At 50.7% G+C, this 18,221-nt stretch overlaps 1 protein-coding gene and 1 long non-coding RNA gene across 8 annotated transcripts; both read right to left on the reverse strand.

The window, feature by feature from the left end:
• Positions 1-694: 694 nt before the first annotated feature.
• Positions 695-17,229, reverse strand: LOC129131410 (calcium/calmodulin-dependent protein kinase type IV-like). Of its 7 annotated transcripts, none has more exons than XM_077191470.1 (13): positions 16,607-17,228; positions 16,069-16,199; positions 12,516-12,594; positions 12,190-12,252; positions 8,794-8,876; positions 8,640-8,712; positions 7,669-7,759; positions 7,502-7,576; positions 6,990-7,065; positions 5,625-5,751; positions 4,371-4,523; positions 2,868-3,412; positions 695-2,819 (listed from the first exon to the last, which is right to left on the reverse strand). In XM_077191470.1, the coding sequence occupies exons 1-13, from the start codon at positions 16,607-16,609 to the stop codon at positions 2,648-2,650; spliced, it is 1,671 nt and encodes a 556-aa protein (XP_077047585.1). In that variant the 5' UTR covers positions 16,610-17,228; the 3' UTR covers positions 695-2,647. The 7 variants fall into 7 exon arrangements, with proteins under 7 accessions (XP_077047585.1, XP_077047586.1, XP_077047583.1 ...); XM_077191471.1 differs by having other exon boundaries at positions 695-3,099; positions 3,226-3,412; positions 16,607-17,226; XM_077191468.1 differs by having other exon boundaries at positions 695-3,412; positions 16,069-16,196; positions 16,613-17,229.
• On the reverse strand, positions 9,678-12,183 carry LOC143696142 (uncharacterized). Its single transcript, XR_013185550.1, has 2 exons — positions 10,372-12,183; positions 9,678-10,340 (listed from the first exon to the last, which is right to left on the reverse strand). It is a non-coding gene; the product is annotated as an uncharacterized LOC143696142 (long non-coding RNA).
• Positions 17,230-18,221: the final 992 nt, after the last annotated feature.

Genomic DNA, 18,221 nt, shown 5'->3' on the forward strand with positions numbered 1-18,221 from the left:
TGATAATAAAATGGTTATAAAAATAGCAATGTAATTAGAGTAATAATAATTTGGACAGTTTGGATTAGGACAATATGAGACAATAAAACAAAGAGTTATGGACGTCCAGGTACCTCTTTCTGGGCAAAATAAGCCCGAGAAAGGACACACATTAACAGAGGATTAACCCTTAAAAGCAACAGCCTGTTGCATATTCATACAGCTCATGCATGATGCATCAATTCCATTCAAACACAGGATTCTGTCTGGTCAGTGTCAGCTTCTTCCTCTTAATCCTGAGGTATCTTCAGGGCTGAGCAAGGCAAGAAAAAGTTAATTTCTTCTGATAATGGGGCAATGAATTCTCTTTCTCTGAAAGATTTAGGTGTCCTGTGGCTGCCATCTGGTGTGAGTACCTCCTTCCTTTCTTAAAAAAATATCCCACATGCATAGTTCCTATTTTAACTGCAAAAACTACCTTTGAACTACAGAACTACATTTACCCCTCTATAAAAATGTTAATACAGCACTACAAATCAATACAACAAAACACATATAATAAAAATCTGCATAGAGCCATATAATGTGCACTTTTCACAAATTGGTTGAACTCCAACTTCTTTAAAAACTCACTTCCTTATCAGCTTAGAACACCAACCCATTCCATCCCAAATCTTTAGATTTTTAAGGAAAACAGTGAACACGGAGCCCACACTCAGAGGTTGGATGCTTTATTCACTGTCTCTACTCGGTCATCAACACCTGGCTGGCAGAACTGTCACCACCACACTGCAGCACTCACTCAAACACACTCTGCAAACAGACCAAAATGCACCTCCCCACCAGGAAACACTCCCCACCAGGAATGTTTTTTTCCCATCTTTAAATACAGATACCTGTGGAATAATAATAATAATAATAAGAAATAAACTCCAGTTCTGGTTTGGTTTGCAGGCCCCCTCCTTCATCCTTCCACTGCTGGAGATAGTTTGTGTAATTGATTTGTCAAGTGTAATTCCCATTTTACTGGGAATTCTGCAACTGTTCCTCAGCCTCTTCCCTGCTCTGCAGGCTCTGGGGGTGCCAGCCTGGCCCTGTGAGGGGCTTTAATCAGCATTTCATGTCAAAGGATAGAAAATAGTCTTTAAAAGCTGTGTTGGGGAACAACAAGGCAGGGTTCAGGTCCAATGACACAACACAGAGCTGGAGCTGAGCACCCTGCAAGGCTCAGCCCTCAGGGCTGGAAAAAGGAGAGGGGAAAACTCCTGCCAAAAATGCAAAGAAAAAGGGGGAATTTCCCTGTGCTGCAGAGCCCCACGGGATCAGGGGCTTCATTTCCCCCTGGGACACCTCTCTGGGCAGCTGCTTCCCCACAAAAGAGCAGCTCAAGTTCAAAAAGTGCAGCTCTGGCCAAAGCCCCTCTTGAACACCCCATTTCTCTGCTGTCTTTGGCTCCCCAAACCCCACTGAGCTCCGGGCTGGATCCTCCTCACTCTGAGCTGCTTTGATTTCTGTTTGTGCTGGAGAAAAACCCCAAACCCATTTTTCCTCCCCCTGCTCTGACCTCAACCTCCTGCCCCTGCTCTGTCACCCTCAGGTCCGTCACTGCTGCATCACCTTTGGCAAAACATCCAATTTTGGGTTGGTTTTTTTTTTTTTTTTTCCCTTCCCGTCCCAGCTGCTCAATTCTGCACCCCCATCCTGGGGGAGTGAACCTCCTGTCCAAATTTGATGGGATTTTTACCCTGAACACAGCGTTCTGAGCCCAAAGTGTGGGGGTGCAGGTCATGGTTGCTGCCTTAGGGCTCAAGCCTGGCAGGATCCCAGCAGCTCTCTGCAATTCCCACATGGAATATGGCTTTTGCTGGCTGCTCACTTGCTCTCTATTAAAATCTGTAAATGGTCACCTTTTTTCCTGCCTTAAAAATAAAAATAATTGTCAACAAGTTTGTCTGCTGATTTCGTTAAAAAATAAAAATTAAAAAAAGGTATAAACTCACTGATCTCCCTCAGGGAACAGCAATTGCATGGCAAAAATCTCACAATATTCAAATTCCTGTATTAGAATTGTGTCAATCCTGACCTGGAATGCCAAGGGGAGGCTGGACCAGCATTCCCAGTCTGTGACCACCCCACCACCACCAGCAGGGATCCACAGCAAGGCTGAAGGTGGGGAACACCCCAAAAAACACAACCCAGGGCTCGGGAATGACAAGGGCAGCACTGGCATGGGCTGTTCTCCAGAGAGGATTGAACATTTGGGGTCAAAGGCTCCTAAAACCCCTCCTAACACAGCAGCAGCCCCACAGCTGGGCTGGTGACAGCGCTGGACATGTCACAGCTATGGCAGAAAAATAAAAAACAAAACCAACTTTCAGGATTATTTACAGGAACCCCTTAAAGACAACTCGCTGCCTTTGCAGGGAAAGGTGGGAGAAATCCTCTTTGTGCCTCGATTTTTGGGATCTTCCCAAACCACGGCGGCCCAGACTGCTGCAGAGTGGGAAGAAAAGTCACTGCCATGTCCCCTCAGCTGGTGGGGACAGACAGAGGGACAGCGAGCGGGGCTGGCAGGACACGACACGAGGATGTCCCAGGACGTGACACGAGGATGTCCCAGAGCCCAGAGCAGCAGCCAAGGCTCGGTGGTGCCACCACTGTGAGGGCGTTAACTGTCACACGCAGGCCCTGGCACGGCCACCGGGGCCACCACGGCGTGGTCACTCTGGACCATGGACATTGGGGCCACATCGGGGTGGTCACTCTGGAATATGGTGGGGTGGTCACTCTGGAACTTGGCCACCGGGGTCACATTGGGGTGGTCACTCTGGAACACGGCAGGATGGTCACTCTGGAACATGGTGGGATGGTCACTCTGGAACGCGGTGGGATGGTCACTCTGGAACGCGGTGGGATGGTCACTCTGGAACGCGGCCACTGGGCCCAGGGTGGGGTGGTCACTCTGGAATGTGGCCACTGAGGCCACAGTGGGGTGGTCATTCTGGAATGCAGCCACCGGGGTCACATTGGGATGGTCACTCTGGACTGTGGTGGGGTGGTCACTCTGGAACGCAGCCACCGGGCCCTCAGTGCAGTGGTCACTCTGGACCGTGGCAGGGTGGTCACTCTGGAACGTGGTGGGATGGTCACTCTGGGCCATGGCCACCGGGCCCACATCGGAGCGGTCGCTCTGGACCGTGGCAGGGTGGTCACTCTGGACCGTGGCCACGGGGCCCACATCGGAGCGGTCGCTCTGGACCGTGGCAGGGTGGTCGCTCTGGAATGTTCTGAGCTCCGTGCCGGCCCCGGCGCTGCCGTTCCCCGCGGGCTGGGCCAGGACCCGGGGTCCCCCCTGGCCGCGGCCGCTGCGGGAGCAGTCGTGGTGGCCGTGGTTGCCCAAGCGGCTGGAGGCCACCACGGCTTTCATGGCAGCCTGGGAGAGGGGCAGAGGATCAGGGAATTGTGGAATGTTCCGAGGGGATCACCCAGCCCAAAATCCTGGCCTGGCCCAGGACACCCCAACAATCCCACCCCAACAATCCCACCCCACAATCGCATCCCCACAATCGCATCCCCACAATCGCATCCCCACAATCCCATCCCAAAAATCCCATCCCAAAAATCCCAATCCCATCCCAAAAATCCCAATCCCATCTCCACAATCCCATCCCCACAATCCCATCCCAAAAATCCCATCCCCACAATCCTGCCCCAACAACCCCACACCACAATCCTGGCACCACAATCCCACCCCACAGTCCTGGCACCACAATTCCATGTCCCAACAGTCCCATCCCAACAATCCCATCCCCACAATCTTACCCTAAAAATCCCACCTCCACAATCCCATCCCCACAACCCCACTCCAAAAATCCCATCCCCACAATCCCAATCCCATCCCAGCAATGCCACCCCAAACTCCTGCAGCCGTGGCAGCCTCAGGTTGAGGGAATTCAGTGCCCAGCACACTCAGGGGAGGAACCTTTCCCTAAAATCCATCCCAAAAATCCCCTGGCACTGCCCCAAACTGTCCCTCTGTACCCAAGAGGGTGCTGCCCTTCCAGGCCATGGATGGGGACAGTTATCTCTGTCGCTTTGATTTTTTAAGATTTTCCAAGTTTTTTGATGTTTGTTACAAAAATTTATAAACTTTTCCCCACCCTTTTTGTAAATAACTTCTCATTTTGCATTCTTTTATGGAAGAAGAGAAATTTGACAGACTGTTGGTTTGTTTCGTGTCATTGGAGAGGCGGCACTTTTACTTTTTAATCCACTGTCACTTTTAGAAATCCATGAAATGTCAGAGGCAGAAAATAAACAAACTTCCCTTTCCAATGTCCCCTCCCTGTGCTGTCACACGTCCCCGATGGTGCCAGGTGTCCCCTCCTCACCTTCAGTTTCCTCCTGGCATTGAATTCCTGCAGTTTCCTCTGCGTGCTGTCCATGTGAGCGAATTTTGCTGCTTTCCCAGTGACCCAGGGGTGCTGCAGGGCCTGGTGAACCGTCAGCCTCTTCTGGGGATCCAAAACGATCAATTTCCTGACCTGAAGGCATCAAAATGGCTATTTTTTGTTATTTCGTAGTAATTCGCAGTAAAATGAGGATGATTGTAATTAATATATAATATATAAATCATAAAATCAAATGAATCATCAAAATAATCATAATAAATTATAACATTTATCCTAATAAATAATAAAATCAATAATAAAAATAAGGAAGAAAGAAAGAAGTAAAAAGAAAGAAAGAAGAAATTAAATAGAAAGAAATAGAAAATAGAAATAGAAAGAAATAAAATTAATCATAAAATCAATAATAAATTAATATTTTTAATCAAAATAATAAATTAAATTAATTAATCATAAAATCAATCATAAAAAATAAGGAATAAATAAAGGAAATTAAAGAAAGCAAGAGTGCATCATAATAAATAAATAAATAATGAATTCACACCAAAAAAATTAATAGAATTGTGTAGGAACTAAATAAATTTGATTAGATAAATATATGTAGTAAATACATGAAAATAAAAACATGAAATGCAAGAAGTAAAAAATATGTGCTTAATAAAAGAAATAAACAAATGCAATAAATGAAAAAAAAAACAATAAAATGAGTGAAACCAATAATGAAAATAGTGACAAATAAATAAATGAAAATTTGTCATAAATAAATGAAAATTTGTCATAAATACATAAACCCATATATAAATAAATGTGATAGATAGATAAATAAATAGCATTAAAGAAATTAATAAATAAATAAAATTAAAGAAATTAATAAATAAATGGCTAGAAATTAAATCTTAAAATAAACAATCGAAATGTTATAAAGAAACAAATTAACTAATAAATAAAGGGATAAAAATGAAATAATAAAAGAAATCATAAACAGGTGGAAGAAATAAATAAAACCAAATAAATAAATAAATAAAAGGGAAAAGAAAAGAAAGGGAAGGGAAAGGAAAGGGAGGAGAGATGAATTAAAATAAAATAAAGTGACATAAAATGAAATAAATAAGATAAAAATAAATAAGAATAAAATAAAATAAAGTAGAAAAATAAAATAAAATAAAATAAAATAAAATAAAATAAAATAAAATAATAAATTTTACAGTTTGCCAAGCCCAGCAGTGCCTCACTCACCAGGTCCTTGGCGTTTGGGGACACCTCGTCCCACCAGGGGGACACGAACTCGTAGTCGCAGGTGAGGATGCGGCCGTACATGTACTGATCCCCCCGCGGGTCAAAGAAAGGCTCGAAGCCACAGAGCCTGGGGGGACAGAGCCGTGGGACACGGTGCCACCATCCCTGCCACCCCCCTGTCACTGTCACATCCCCTGAAAAATCCCTTCCCCAGGACTCCTTCCCTTGGGAAGCTGAGAAGCCTCAGAGGAAAAATGAGAACAGTAAATTTCTGCTTGCTTCGCCTGTGTTTTGCTGCTCTGGAATGTGGTCTGGAGATTATTTACTAATTAGTCATTGTTTGATTGGTTTCATGTGAATTGTTTTTATTTAATGACCAATCACAGCCAGCTGTGTCTGGAAAAAAAAGTCACAGGTTTTCATTATCATCCTTGTTAAGCTTCCTGATGCATCCCTTCTCTATTCTTTAGTATGGTTGTAGTACAGTATTATAATATAATATAATATAATATAATATAATATAATATAATATAATATAATATAATATAATATAATATAATATAATATAATATAATATAATATAATATAATATAATATAATATAATATAATATAATATAATATATAAATTTATAATATAAACTTATAATATAAATTTATAATATATATTTATAACATAAATTTATAAGGTATATTTATAATATTATATTTCTATTATATTGTATATATACCATAATATATACTTCTATTATATATACTATAATAGATTATTATATTATATTATATTATATTATATTATATTATATTATATTATATTATATAAATTTATAATATAAATTTATAATATATATTTATAACATAAATTTATAAGGTATATTTATAATATTATATTTCTATTATATTGTATATATACCATAATATATATTTCTATTATATATACTATAATAGATTATTATATTATATTATATTATATTATATTATATTATATAAATTTATAATATAAATTTATAATATATATTTATAACATAAATTTATAAGGTATATTTATAATATTATATTTCTATTATATTGTATATATACCATAATATATATTTCTATTATATATACTATAATAGATTATTATATTATATTATATTATATTATATTATATTATATTATATTATATTATATTATATTATATTATATTATATTATATTATATTATATTATATTATATTATATTATATTATATTATATGCCTTCTAAAAACATAGAGTCAAATTAATTAATTTCCTCCTTCCTTCTGGGAACCCTGCAAATTCAACACCCCCCAGCAGGGACAGAAGGGACAAAGCCCCCCTTGCTGTGTCCCCTGCCTGTGACACTCACAGGATGTAGGTGATGACACCCACGCTCCACATGTCCACCTCTGGTCCATAGGGACACCCGTGCAGGATTTCGGGGGCTGGAAGGAAAATTTGGGGGTCAAACACACCCATAGGGGGGGTCCCAGTGGAGAAAACCCTGCTGGGCACTGGCAGGTGTGGAGAAAAGGGATAAATGAGGAGAAAAAGGGATAAATACAGAGGAAAGGGGATAAATGGGGAGGAAAAGGGGATAAATGGGGCACGGTCCCAGCTATTCCTGCAGTGAGGCCTCAGGCAGGAAAAACCCCCTGGAATGTCCCTCCCACCCCAATTTTCCTCTCCCCAAAATGTTCCTCCCATCTCTCCCACCCTAATTTTCTTCCCCCCAGAATGTCCCTCTCTCCTTCCCACCCCAAAATGTCCCTCCCTCTCTCCCATCCCAATTTTCCTGTCCCCAAATGTCCTTTCATCCCTTCCACCCCAATTTTCCTGTCCCCAGATGTCCCTCCAGCCCCGGTCCCCCTCCCCGCTCACCGCAGTACCCCGGTGTCCCACACACGGTTTTCATGGTGTCCTGTTCATCCACGATCTTGGAGAGCCCAAAGTCACCTTGCAGGGACACAAGGGAGTGGCAGTGCCATCAGGGAGGGGCACTGGGACCCCCAGTCGTGCCAGGACCCCTGGCCAGGTCCCCAACCCACCGATTTTGAGGGGTGCATTGGGGGACAGGTCAGCGTAGAGCAGGTTCTCTGGCTTCAGGTCCCGGTGCACGACCCCATTCTCGTGCAAATACTGCAAAAAAAAGGAAAAGTGGGGTGTGAAAAGGAAAGGAACGGCCTCAGACAGAATTTGGGAGGTGGCAGCAGCGACTGGGGACCTGTCACAAACTCGGGACCAGCTCAGGAACAGCCACCGCTGTGGAGGATCCGTTTCCAGACAGGAGTTCCTGGTTTTTAAACCCTCCCGTTGCCATGGGAACTCTGGGATGCAGAGCAGCCCTGACCTTCCTCCTTCCTCCTCTTCATCACCCCTTAAGAGCAGATCCATCTTCTCCCAGTGGTGCCTTTGGGAGGCCAAGGGCAAGGGGAGAAATGAGGTGTTTGGGATGGGGGCAGCTCCAGGTGCTTCTCCCCAGGGATATTTGGGATCAGTGCAGCTCTGGGTGCCTCTCCCCAGGGATATTTGGGATGGAGACAGCTCTGGGTGCTTCTCCTCAGGAATATTTGGGATGGGTATAGCTCTGGGTGCTTCTCCTCAGGAATATTTGGGATGGGGGCATCTCCAGACCCTTCTCCTGAGGGATATTTTGGATCAGTGCAGCTCTGGGTGCCTCTCCTGAAGGATATTTGGGATCAGTGCAGCTCCATGCACTCCTCCTCAGGGATATTTGGGATCAATGCATCTCCAGACCCTTCTCCCCAGGGATATTTGGGATCAGTGCAACGCTGGGTGCCTCTCCCCAGGGATATTTGTGATCAGTGCAGTTCCAGGTGCTTCTCCTCAGGGATATTTGGGATGGGGGCACCTCCAGGCCCTTCTCCTCAGGGATATTTGGGATGGGGGCACCTCCAGGCCCTTCTCCCCAGGGATATTTGGGATCAATGCAGCTCCAGGCCCTTCTCCTCAGGGATATTTGGCTGCAGCCCCCCCAGTGCCACACGCTCCCCGTTACCGAAACAGCCTCCAGGATCTGCTTGACCACGTTTGCCGCATCCCGCTCGCTGTAGAACCCCCTCTCCACGATCCTGTGGGCACACGGAGCCTTCAGCCCCCTCCATCCTCCTCCTCCTCCCCCCAGGATCCATCCCCCTGGAGCTGATCCTCACCTGTCAAAGAGTTCTCCCCCCGTCACCAGCTCCAGCACCAGCGCGATCTCCGAGGGCGTCTCGAAAATCTCCTTCAGCTTGATCTGGAAAACGGATAAAAATGAAATGATAAAATACACAATCACCATGTTATGAATAAATAAAGTAATTAATAAATAAAGGGATTAAAAATGAAATCATAAAAGAAATCATACCCGTATGGAGGAAATAAAGAAAATAAAATAAAATAAATAAAACTGGAAAATTTATTAAAATGTGTTCATAAAAGAAACAACCACAATGTTATAAATAAATAAATAAAGTAATTAATAAATAAAAGGATAAAATGAAATAATAAAAGAAATCATACCCATATGGAGGAAATAAATAAATAAATAAAAATAATAAAATTAATAAAATAAATGAAACTGGAAAATGGATAAAAATGTGATCATAAAAGAAATAATCACAATGTTATAAATTAATAAAGTAATTAATAAATAAAGGGATAAAATTAAATAATAAAAGAAATCATACCCATATGAAGGAAATAAATAAATAAATAAGATAAAATAAATAAAATAAATAAAACTGGAAAATGGATAAAAATGTGATCATAAAAGAAACAATCACAATGTTATAAAGAAATAAAGTAATTAATAAATAAAGGGATTAAAAACGAAATCATAAAAGAAATCATACCCATATGGAGGAAATAAATAAATAAATAAATAAAAAGTAAGGGAAAAGAAAAAAAGAAAAAAGGGAAGGGAAGGGTGACAGGAGGGATTTAGGGGTGTGGGATGTAGGATATGGGATTTGGGATGTAGAATGCAGGATGTGGGCCATGGGATGCAGGTTGAGGTCCCCTGTTGAGGGGAGGAAATTATGAATCTGACTCCATGTTCTTAGAGGGCTAATTTATTATTTTATGGTATTATATTCTATTAAAAAACGCTATACTAAAACTGTACTAAAGAATAGAGAAAGGGTACTTACAGAAGGTTTAGCAAGATACTAATGAAAAACCCGAACTCTCCAGAGTCCCACACAGCTGGCTGTGATTGTCATTAAATAAAACCAACTCACATGTTGGATAAACAATCTCCAACCCACATTCCAAAGCAGCAAAACGCAGGAGAAGCAAGCAGATAATTCTTGTTTTCATTTTTCTCTGAGGCTTCTCAGCTTCCCAAGGGAGGAAATCCTGGCTGAAGGGATTTTTCCAGAAAATGTGACAGTGACAATGCAGGAATGCTGTGCTGGGAGGAGACTTTGACCACCAGGGAGGGTGGAAAGGGTTATTTCAGTGCAAACATTTCCTTCCTCTGTTTGTTTGGCTTTTCCTCACTCTTGGTTTGTTTTCACCTGAATTTTTTTGAATTTTTCGCAGCAGGCCCCACTCCCTTAACACAGATTAAAGATGAATCTGGGAATGTGCAGAGCCCTGATCCTCTTTACCTCTCTGAGCTTGTTTGGCAGAGGAGCTCCTTGAGAGCTTTGGGATTTTGCAGCTCCATGGGCACCTCAGAGTCCTGTGGAGTGGGATGGATCCTGATCCTGCACACCTGGCATGGGATGGATCCTGATCCTGCACACCTGGCATGGGATGAGGGAGAGCCACACACACCCCGTGGGGTCACAGCCACTCTGGGATCAAGGCTCTGGAAATGCCCTGCAGCAGAAGAGGCACCAAACCCTTGTTTTCCTCCTGACTTTTTGTGATTCAGCTCCCACACGAGCCCTTTGTGTCTCCACAGCCCATCTGGAATTAACAATTCTCTCTTAAAGCAACATCCAAATGCAATTTTTTTCCTTTTTTTTTTTTCCCCACTTTTTAAATATTTTTTTTTTAATGGAAACCCAAGAATTTCATGCTTCTTAAGACTTTTGTGACACTGCGAATTTCATGGGGCTTTAATCATTCCCTTCCCAGGCTGGGTGACAAGCCTTGATCCCCTGCGGGGTGAGAGACACTATGTGGCAGCTTATTGCATTATAATAATACACAGAGCACTATAATTTTCCTATTAACTTCAAAAGTTTACAATCCTATTATCAGCCTCTGCCGAGGTCGGTGCTGCACGATAGCAGCAATAATGGAGCAGAGCTGCTCCTCTTCAAACATCACTTGAACGTGGGGATGAGCAGAACCCCATGGAAAGCTCGGGGATTTAAATATTCCAACAGGATGGATCCTCCTCTGTGGCTCTGAGGAGAGGGGAGGGTGGAAATTGGATTTTCTGTGGTGTTCCTGATAACACATCAGAGAGGAGCCTCTTCCCATCCACCTGGGCTGCTCCAAGGGTGTGATTCCCATCCCTGCGTCTCTCCAGATGTGCTGGGATGGGGAAAATGCCTCCATGGAAGCACCAAATTGTCCCAAAACCACTGAAACACCCCAAAACAGGCCCACACCGAGCTGCCTGAGAGGTTTAGAGACAACCTGTCCCCAGTGCTTTGGCCTCTTTATCTCTGGTTTTGGGATCGCTGGGATTTCTCTTGGCTTCATCTCTTGACGTGAAGATTTTGGGCTTCTCCAGAGGGCAAAACTCCAAGGATGGGCTGGGAGAAGCTGTGCCCAGGGTTTGGGGGATGCTGCAGCCTGGGGCAAGACAATGTCCCAGTGATGTCCCATTGATGTCCCATTGATGTCCCAGTGATGTCCCAGCGATGTCCCAGCGATGTCCCAGTGATGTCCCAGTGATGTCCCAGCGATGTCCTGATCACAATCCCAACAGGAGCAGGGCCTGGCCCAACCCTCAGCCCCACAGCAGCTCCCAGGTGGCTTTTTCTGTGTCATTTCCTTAACTCGGGTGCTCTCCAAGATCCTTTTGCAATTTCCCAGAGGAACCATGCAGTTGGGAATGCCCCTTTTTTGGGAGGCCCCTGGCATTCCGGAGGGGCTCTGCTGGCCCTGGCTGGATTAGATCAGCTCCAACCCCACTCCTGTTATCCCTGGAGTGCTGAGTGGGCAGGACACAGCCCCAGCCCTGCAGCCCTGGCCTCCCCTTTTATCTCCCTTCATTCCAGGCAGGCAATTTTCCCTGGGATTCATTTGATCTCCTCGATGGAAATTGCCTGCCTGGTGGAAATCTCAAGCCAGGGTGTGGGAAGGGGGAGGACAGGGGGGGTCCTCGGGCTTTGGATGTCAGAGCTGGGAGCTCAAAGGAGCTGCCAGGAGCAGGAATTTCACGTGGCAGAGAGAGGGGGCATCACCTGGATGCTGTGAGTGAGGCAGGGAGGGTTCAGGGGGTGCAGGCAGGGTTTTCATGGGGTGACGCCTTCGTTCTACACCAGGACAGGATGAGAACAAGGACACTGCAGCCCTTCCCTCAGCATCAGGCTGAGTTAAGGGCAAACCCAGCCCCAGCACCCAAAGGGAGGTGGCAGCCGTGTCCCCAGGGTCCTACTCACGATGTTGGGGTGCGAGAGGCGCAGCAGGACCCCGATCTCCGTCCTCACGATCTTTTTGTCAATCTGGGAAGCAGAGCTTGCGTCACCTGTGCTGCCAGACCCGCCCCTGGCTCCCCACATTACACCCAGCACATTTTATGGCTGTCCCAGAGCCCACCCCCAGCCCAAATCCCAGCGCTTTGTCCATGTGGGACCCCCAGATCGTGGGAGCAATGCCCGGTGCCAGCCCCACACCCGTCCTGGTGCCAAGGGGCGGGGAGGAGAGACAGCACCAGCCCTGCCCCAGCTCCCTGATGCTCCCCCTTCCCATCCCCAGCCCCTCTCACCGTTTTCTTCAGGATCTTGGCAGCGTAGGGAGCTCCTGTGCCCTTCTCCTGGCAGCTGAACACCACTGAGGTGGCTCCCCTGGAGGGCAGAGGGGACGTGAGGCTGGCACAGAGCTGGGGGTCCTGCTCCCCCTGTGCCCCCCAGCAGCACCTTTGGCAGTGCCAGGCCCTGGGAGCTCAGCGTGGGTTCATCCCACTCTTCATGGATCCTGCTTTTCATGGATCTCCCTCCTCCTGCATCCCCAATTCCTGAATTCCCTTCTTATACCCCATCCCTTCATCCCCACCCCACATCCCCTTCCTGCTGCATCCCCAATTCCTGAATTCCCCTCCCGTACCCCTCTCCTTCATCCCCACATCCTCTTCCTCCTACATCCCCAATTCCTGAATTCCCTTCTTATACCCCCTCCTTCATCCCCACATCCCCTTCCTGCTGCATCCCCAATTCCTGAATTCCCCCCCTGTACCCCATCCCTTCATCCCCACATTCTCTTCCTCCTGCATCCCCAATTCCTGAATTCCCCTCCTGTACCCCCCTCCTTCATCCCCACATTCTCTTCCTCCTGCATCCCCAATTCCTGAATTCCCCCCCTGTACCCCATCCCTTCATCCCCACATCCCCTTCCTGCTGCATCCCCAATTCCTGAATTCCCTTCCTGTACCCCTTTCCTTCATCCCCACCCCACATCCCCCCATTCCTGCATCCCCCAATTCCTGAATTCCCCTCCTGTACCCCTCTCCTTCATCCCCACCCCAAATCCCCCTCCTGATTCCCCCCTCTCCCGCACCCCCTCCTCCTGCACCCCCTCCCGCATCCATCCCGGCTTTCCAAGTCCATTTTAATTAAACCCGAGTCCCACGGGGGGTTTAAATCCTTAAGCGGCTTTCACGACGGGACGGAGCCGCCGCGGCGACAGCAGCGACACCGCCGGGGCGCCACCCCAGCCCATCCCCGTCACCAGACACCGCCAGGTGACACCGCTGGGGTGACACCGCCACCGCCACCGCGTCCCCGCAGCCCGCGGCCATCTCAGCCCGAGTTAATCGCGTTTCCCGATCGCTGGACGGTGAAATCAGCCCAGCGCTCCCGGCCGCTCCGGGGCTCATTTGCAATTCCATCTCTCCCTGCCTGGCTCCTGGAGCACATTAATCCCTGCCCCCGAGTCATCGGCCGCGTTTTACCGCACTTTGGCTTCGCCGCCTTCTGGGACGGAGCTCAGGCTGTGCCTGGAGGTGCCCAGCAAGATCAGAGCCCCAAAACCAGCGATTTTCACACCAAAACCTCCCCTGAGCCCACCAACATCCCCTCAGGCAGCCCCTGCGCTCCCGGGTGCTCTCCTGAAAGGGGGATTTGTCTCCAAACCCAGAGCAGATTTTGCAGCTCATCCGGCTGAACTTGGGAACGGCGTTCCCATGGCAACGGCGGCGCTGGGTACCACTCCGGGATGCTGCGGGATCCCCAAGCTCCAACCCTGCCCAGCTCCAAAATTTCCTCCCTTTTGCCAAACGTTCCCCACGAAACTTCAGTTTACACATAAAAAGTGATTTGGAAACGAATTGTTGCAAGCTGGGAGGGGAGAGGAGGGGCGGCCACCGCCACCTGCTGCAGCTCAGGAAAAAGGGCAAAAGCTGCAATTTGACCCCAAAATGGCATCGCTGCTGCTACGACCGCCACAACAACGCCCTTCCAGCGGGAGAAGCCACCGGGTTATCCTTGGAATTTCCCAGCTGGGCTGGTCACGGGGCAGGACCCTCCACCCCCTCTCCAGAGCTGAATCCCAGCCAGGATCTGTCGCCTCTCACCCTCCCTTTACATTTTTTTTCCGCACGGCCAATTCGCAGCCTGATTCCCGCCGCTAACGAGATCATTTAGGAGCGCTCGGCTCGGCGTTTAGGAGGGCTCGGGGTGGCTCCTGTGCCCGCTGTGCCCGCGGCGCTGCCCCTCACGCGTCCCCAATTAGGGCAGCGCTCGGAATTCGCCACGCCTCGGCCCCGCCGGCCCCCGCAGCCGCCGCTCAGGGCCTCAAATAAATATCCCCAATCAGCCTTGCCTGCCACGGGAGATAATTGCATTTGCTTTCCAGATGAACTGGAAAATGTCGAACGATGGGATTTGCCGAGAGAGCCTGGAATGTGCGGCCGGGAGCAGCCCCGGGCTGGGTCCTCCCCGCTGTCCCCACGTCCCTCCATCCCTGTCCTGCTCCCTGGGGATTCCTGGCTGGATCTGGGTCCAGCCTTGCCAGGAGAGGCTCTGAGGGAGAGCTGTGCATGGAGAGTGGGCTCCCAGCAGCCCAAATCCCACCCAGATCCCACCACGCTGTGAGTTTGATTTAAATCTGGTGCTGAAACTGGATGGAGGGATGGATGGATGGATGGATGGATGGATGGATGGATGGATGGATGGATGGATGATGGATGGACGGATTTCAGGGGCTCCAGGCCTGTCCTTCTGTCCTACATCCCTCTGTGCAAAGGCTGGGTGCTGCCCAAGCCCTGGGCTGATGTGGCCACACCTTGATACAAACCCTTCAATTCCTGCTTTCACCAAAACTGCTGCTTTTCGGGATTCTCTGAGGATGGAAACCCAGCCTGAGCCACCAAATCCCCCTGTTCTGAGCCAGGGCTCCAAGGCAGAGCTGCCTCCCCCCATGGCACAGCCCAGAGCCCCCACAAACGGGACCATCAACCTTCCCACTATGGCCCCCTGGCACCCCCGAGGGGCACGGGGATCACAGCCCCCAGATGGGCTCTGCAAGCCAAATCCAGAGTGAGAATTCAGGCTCTGGCACTGCCTGGCCTTTGCAGGGGGCTGCAGCAGGCAGGACCCTCTCATTGGCCACCCCCAGAGCTTTGGGGTGCTCAGAGGAGAGATGGGTGTCCCCCTGATCCCAGTGCCTTGGACATGAGCAATATCCACCTCCACAGGCCCAGGGACCCCCAGCCCAACCTGCAAACGCCCCGGGAGCTCTGCCAGACCCTTTCTGCAGCGTCACAGCACAGGCCAAGGCCAGGTAACACGAGAGGGGAGGGTCTGTCACCATCCATCCCCTTCCCCACCCTTCCCCAGCCCTTCCACATCCGCCCTTCCTGCATCCCTCCATTCTCCCATCTCTACTCATCCATTCCTCCCACATCCATCCCTCCATCCCCTTCCTATCTGTCCCTCCCTTCCTGCATCCTCCCCTGCATCCCTTCACCCCCATTCCCCTTCATCCACCCCCCCAAATCCCTCCATCTCCCCCAATCCATCCTCTCTGTATTCCTCACCCCTCCTCACATCCCTCCATCCCCTTCACATCTCTCCCTCTCTTCCTGCATCCTTCCCTGCATCCCTTCACCCCCCCCCCATTTCCTTTCATGCCCCCACCCCAAATCCCTCCACCCACCCCCCAAATCCATCCCCTCTGCATTCCTCAGCCCTCCCCACATCCCTCCATCCCCTCCTGCCTCCCTCCATCCCTCTCCCCCCTAGGCCCCATCCAGGACCCGCTCCCAGCCCCGGGGGGCTCCTGCCCCTCCCAGCCCCTCCCCGTTCGCTCTCCCCGCCCGGTACCGTCCCAGCTCGGGGCCCACGACGTAGAAATCTTCCAGTGCCGCCTCCCGGTGGGATCCATCGATCCAGAACTCGCTCTCGCTCTTGGACGACGGCATGGTGGGCTGGGGGCTGCCAGCTGCCTCCAGCTGCTGGGAAGAGGAAAGGGAAGGGGAGCCCCCGGCATGGATCGGCGCAGCCCCCCCGCCTCACCCCCACCCAAATCCCGCCCGCGCTTCCCCGAGAGCCCAGATGGCTCGGGAAAAACCAGCGCTGGGGATTATCGAGCGCCGCGGAACCACAAATCCCCTTCCCACCCGGCACGTACGATGCCTTTGCCGAGATAATTCCCCCCTCTGTGGGATGTTTTCCCCCCCTCCCCGGCTTTTCCCACCACTCCCTCCTCCTTTTCCCACCCCATTCCCACCTGTTTGGGTCCCCCCCGGCTTTGCAGAGCCCGCGGACCGGTTCGCACCCCAATTCCTGCAGCACCCCCCCCCTCCCCAGCCCTCCACACGCCCCCGGTAATTTTGGGGTGGGGTCGTGGCCCGGCACGTACCATTACCTGCGGCGCCGCCTCATCCCCGCCGCGGGGCGGCCGTGCCGGGGGTGGGCACGGGGGGTCCCGAGCCCGCGGGGCCGGTGCTGAGCCTGCCCTAGAGCCCCCCCGGTGCTCCCCAAATCGGGGCGTCACGGCTCAGCTGCTCCGGGGGCGCTTCACGGGGCTGGGAGGAGGCGGGGATGGGAAGATGGAGGGAGAAAGGATGGGAGGACGCGGGAATGGAGGGATGCAGGGATGGGAGGAAGGATGCAGGGATGGAGGGATGCAGGGATGAGAGGATGGGAGGATGGAGGGATGCAGGGATGGGAGGATGGAGGGATGCAGGGATGGGAGAACTCGGGAATGGAGGGATGCAGGGATGGAGGGATGCAGGGATGGAAGGATGGAGAGATGCAGGGATGGGAGGACGCCGGCCAGCACGGATGCAGCTGCCAGGATGCCGGGATGGGAGGATGCAGGGATGCCGGGACAGCGGGCAGCACCGGGAGGCGGCGATGAGAGGCTGCCGGGCTGCCGGGGAGCGGCAGAGCAGCGCTGCAGGGAGAGAGGAAGGTGGGGATGCGGGGCCGGGGCTGCGGAGCACCGGGACCCTCCCCGGCAGCATCAGCGGCTCCCGCCTGGCTCGGCCGTGCCACCCCCCGGCCCGGCGCCGCCACTGCACCCCCCCGCCGCCCCCCCGGGGCTACGGGACCCGCGCGGGGCTCGGGGGGAGCCCGGGCGGCCCCCACCCCCCGCCCGCACCGGCAGGACCCGGCCCCGCGGCGGGGGCGCCCGGGAGCACCGGAACCCCCCGGTGCCGCTGCCCCCAGCCCGCCCCGCAGCCCCGCACGCACCGGGCCGGGCTGTGGCCCCCCCCCCGAGCAGCCGGAACCGGGAACCCCCCCCGGTGCCGGGGGACGCGGAGCGGGGGGCGCGGGCGCTGCCCGGAGCGGCCGCACGGTGACGCCGTCGCCCACCGGATGGGAACGGGGGGGGTGGGGGGGACGTGGGAAGGTGGGAGGGGACGGGGAGGGGATGGGATTGGGATTGGAGAGGGATTGAGTTACGGGCCTGGAGTGGGAATGGGCTGGGGATGGTGGGAATGGCACTGGGAATGGTGGGAATGGCACTGGGAATGGCACTGGGAATGGCACTGGGATTGGCACTGGGAATGGCACTGGGAATGGCAGGAATGGCACTGGGAATGGTGGGAACGGCACTGGGAATGGCACTGGGAATGGCACTGGGATTGGCACTGGGAATGGTGGGAAAGAGACTGGGAATGGTGGGAATGGCACTGGGAATGGCACTGGGAATGGCAGGAATGGCACTGGGAATGGTGGGAATGGCACTGGGAATGGCACTGGGAATGGCACTGGGATTGGCACTGGGAATGGTGGGAATGGCACTGGGAATGGCACTGGGATTGGTGGGAATGGCACTGGGAATGGCACTGGGAATGGTGGGAGTGGCACTGGGAATGGTGGGAATTGTACTGGGAATGGCAGGAATGGCACTGGGAATGGTGGGGCCCGGCTGGAGGAGGGGGATGAGCAGTGGAGGTGGGGGGGGTGAAATGGGATCAGGGGACCAGGCATGGGTGGGTTTAGGGTGGGATTGGGATTGGGGTGGG

This window comes from Agelaius phoeniceus, chromosome 29 (assembly GCF_051311805.1).
Source record: "Agelaius phoeniceus isolate bAgePho1 chromosome 29, bAgePho1.hap1, whole genome shotgun sequence".
NCBI lineage: Eukaryota > Metazoa > Chordata > Aves > Passeriformes > Icteridae > Agelaius > Agelaius phoeniceus.

What these genes read in the sequence shown, in the direction of transcription:
- LOC129131410 (XM_077191466.1), bottom strand. An exon ending in AGATCCTGGAGGCTGTTTCG is followed by an intron (nt 7,760 to 8,639) that starts GTAACGGGGAGC and finishes TTTTTTTTGCAG; the next exon opens with TATTTGCACGAGAATGGGGT. An exon ending in GGTGTCATCACCTACATCCT is followed by an intron (nt 5,752 to 6,989) that starts GTGAGTGTCACA and finishes CTGTCCCCCCAG; the next exon opens with GCTCTGTGGCTTCGAGCCTT.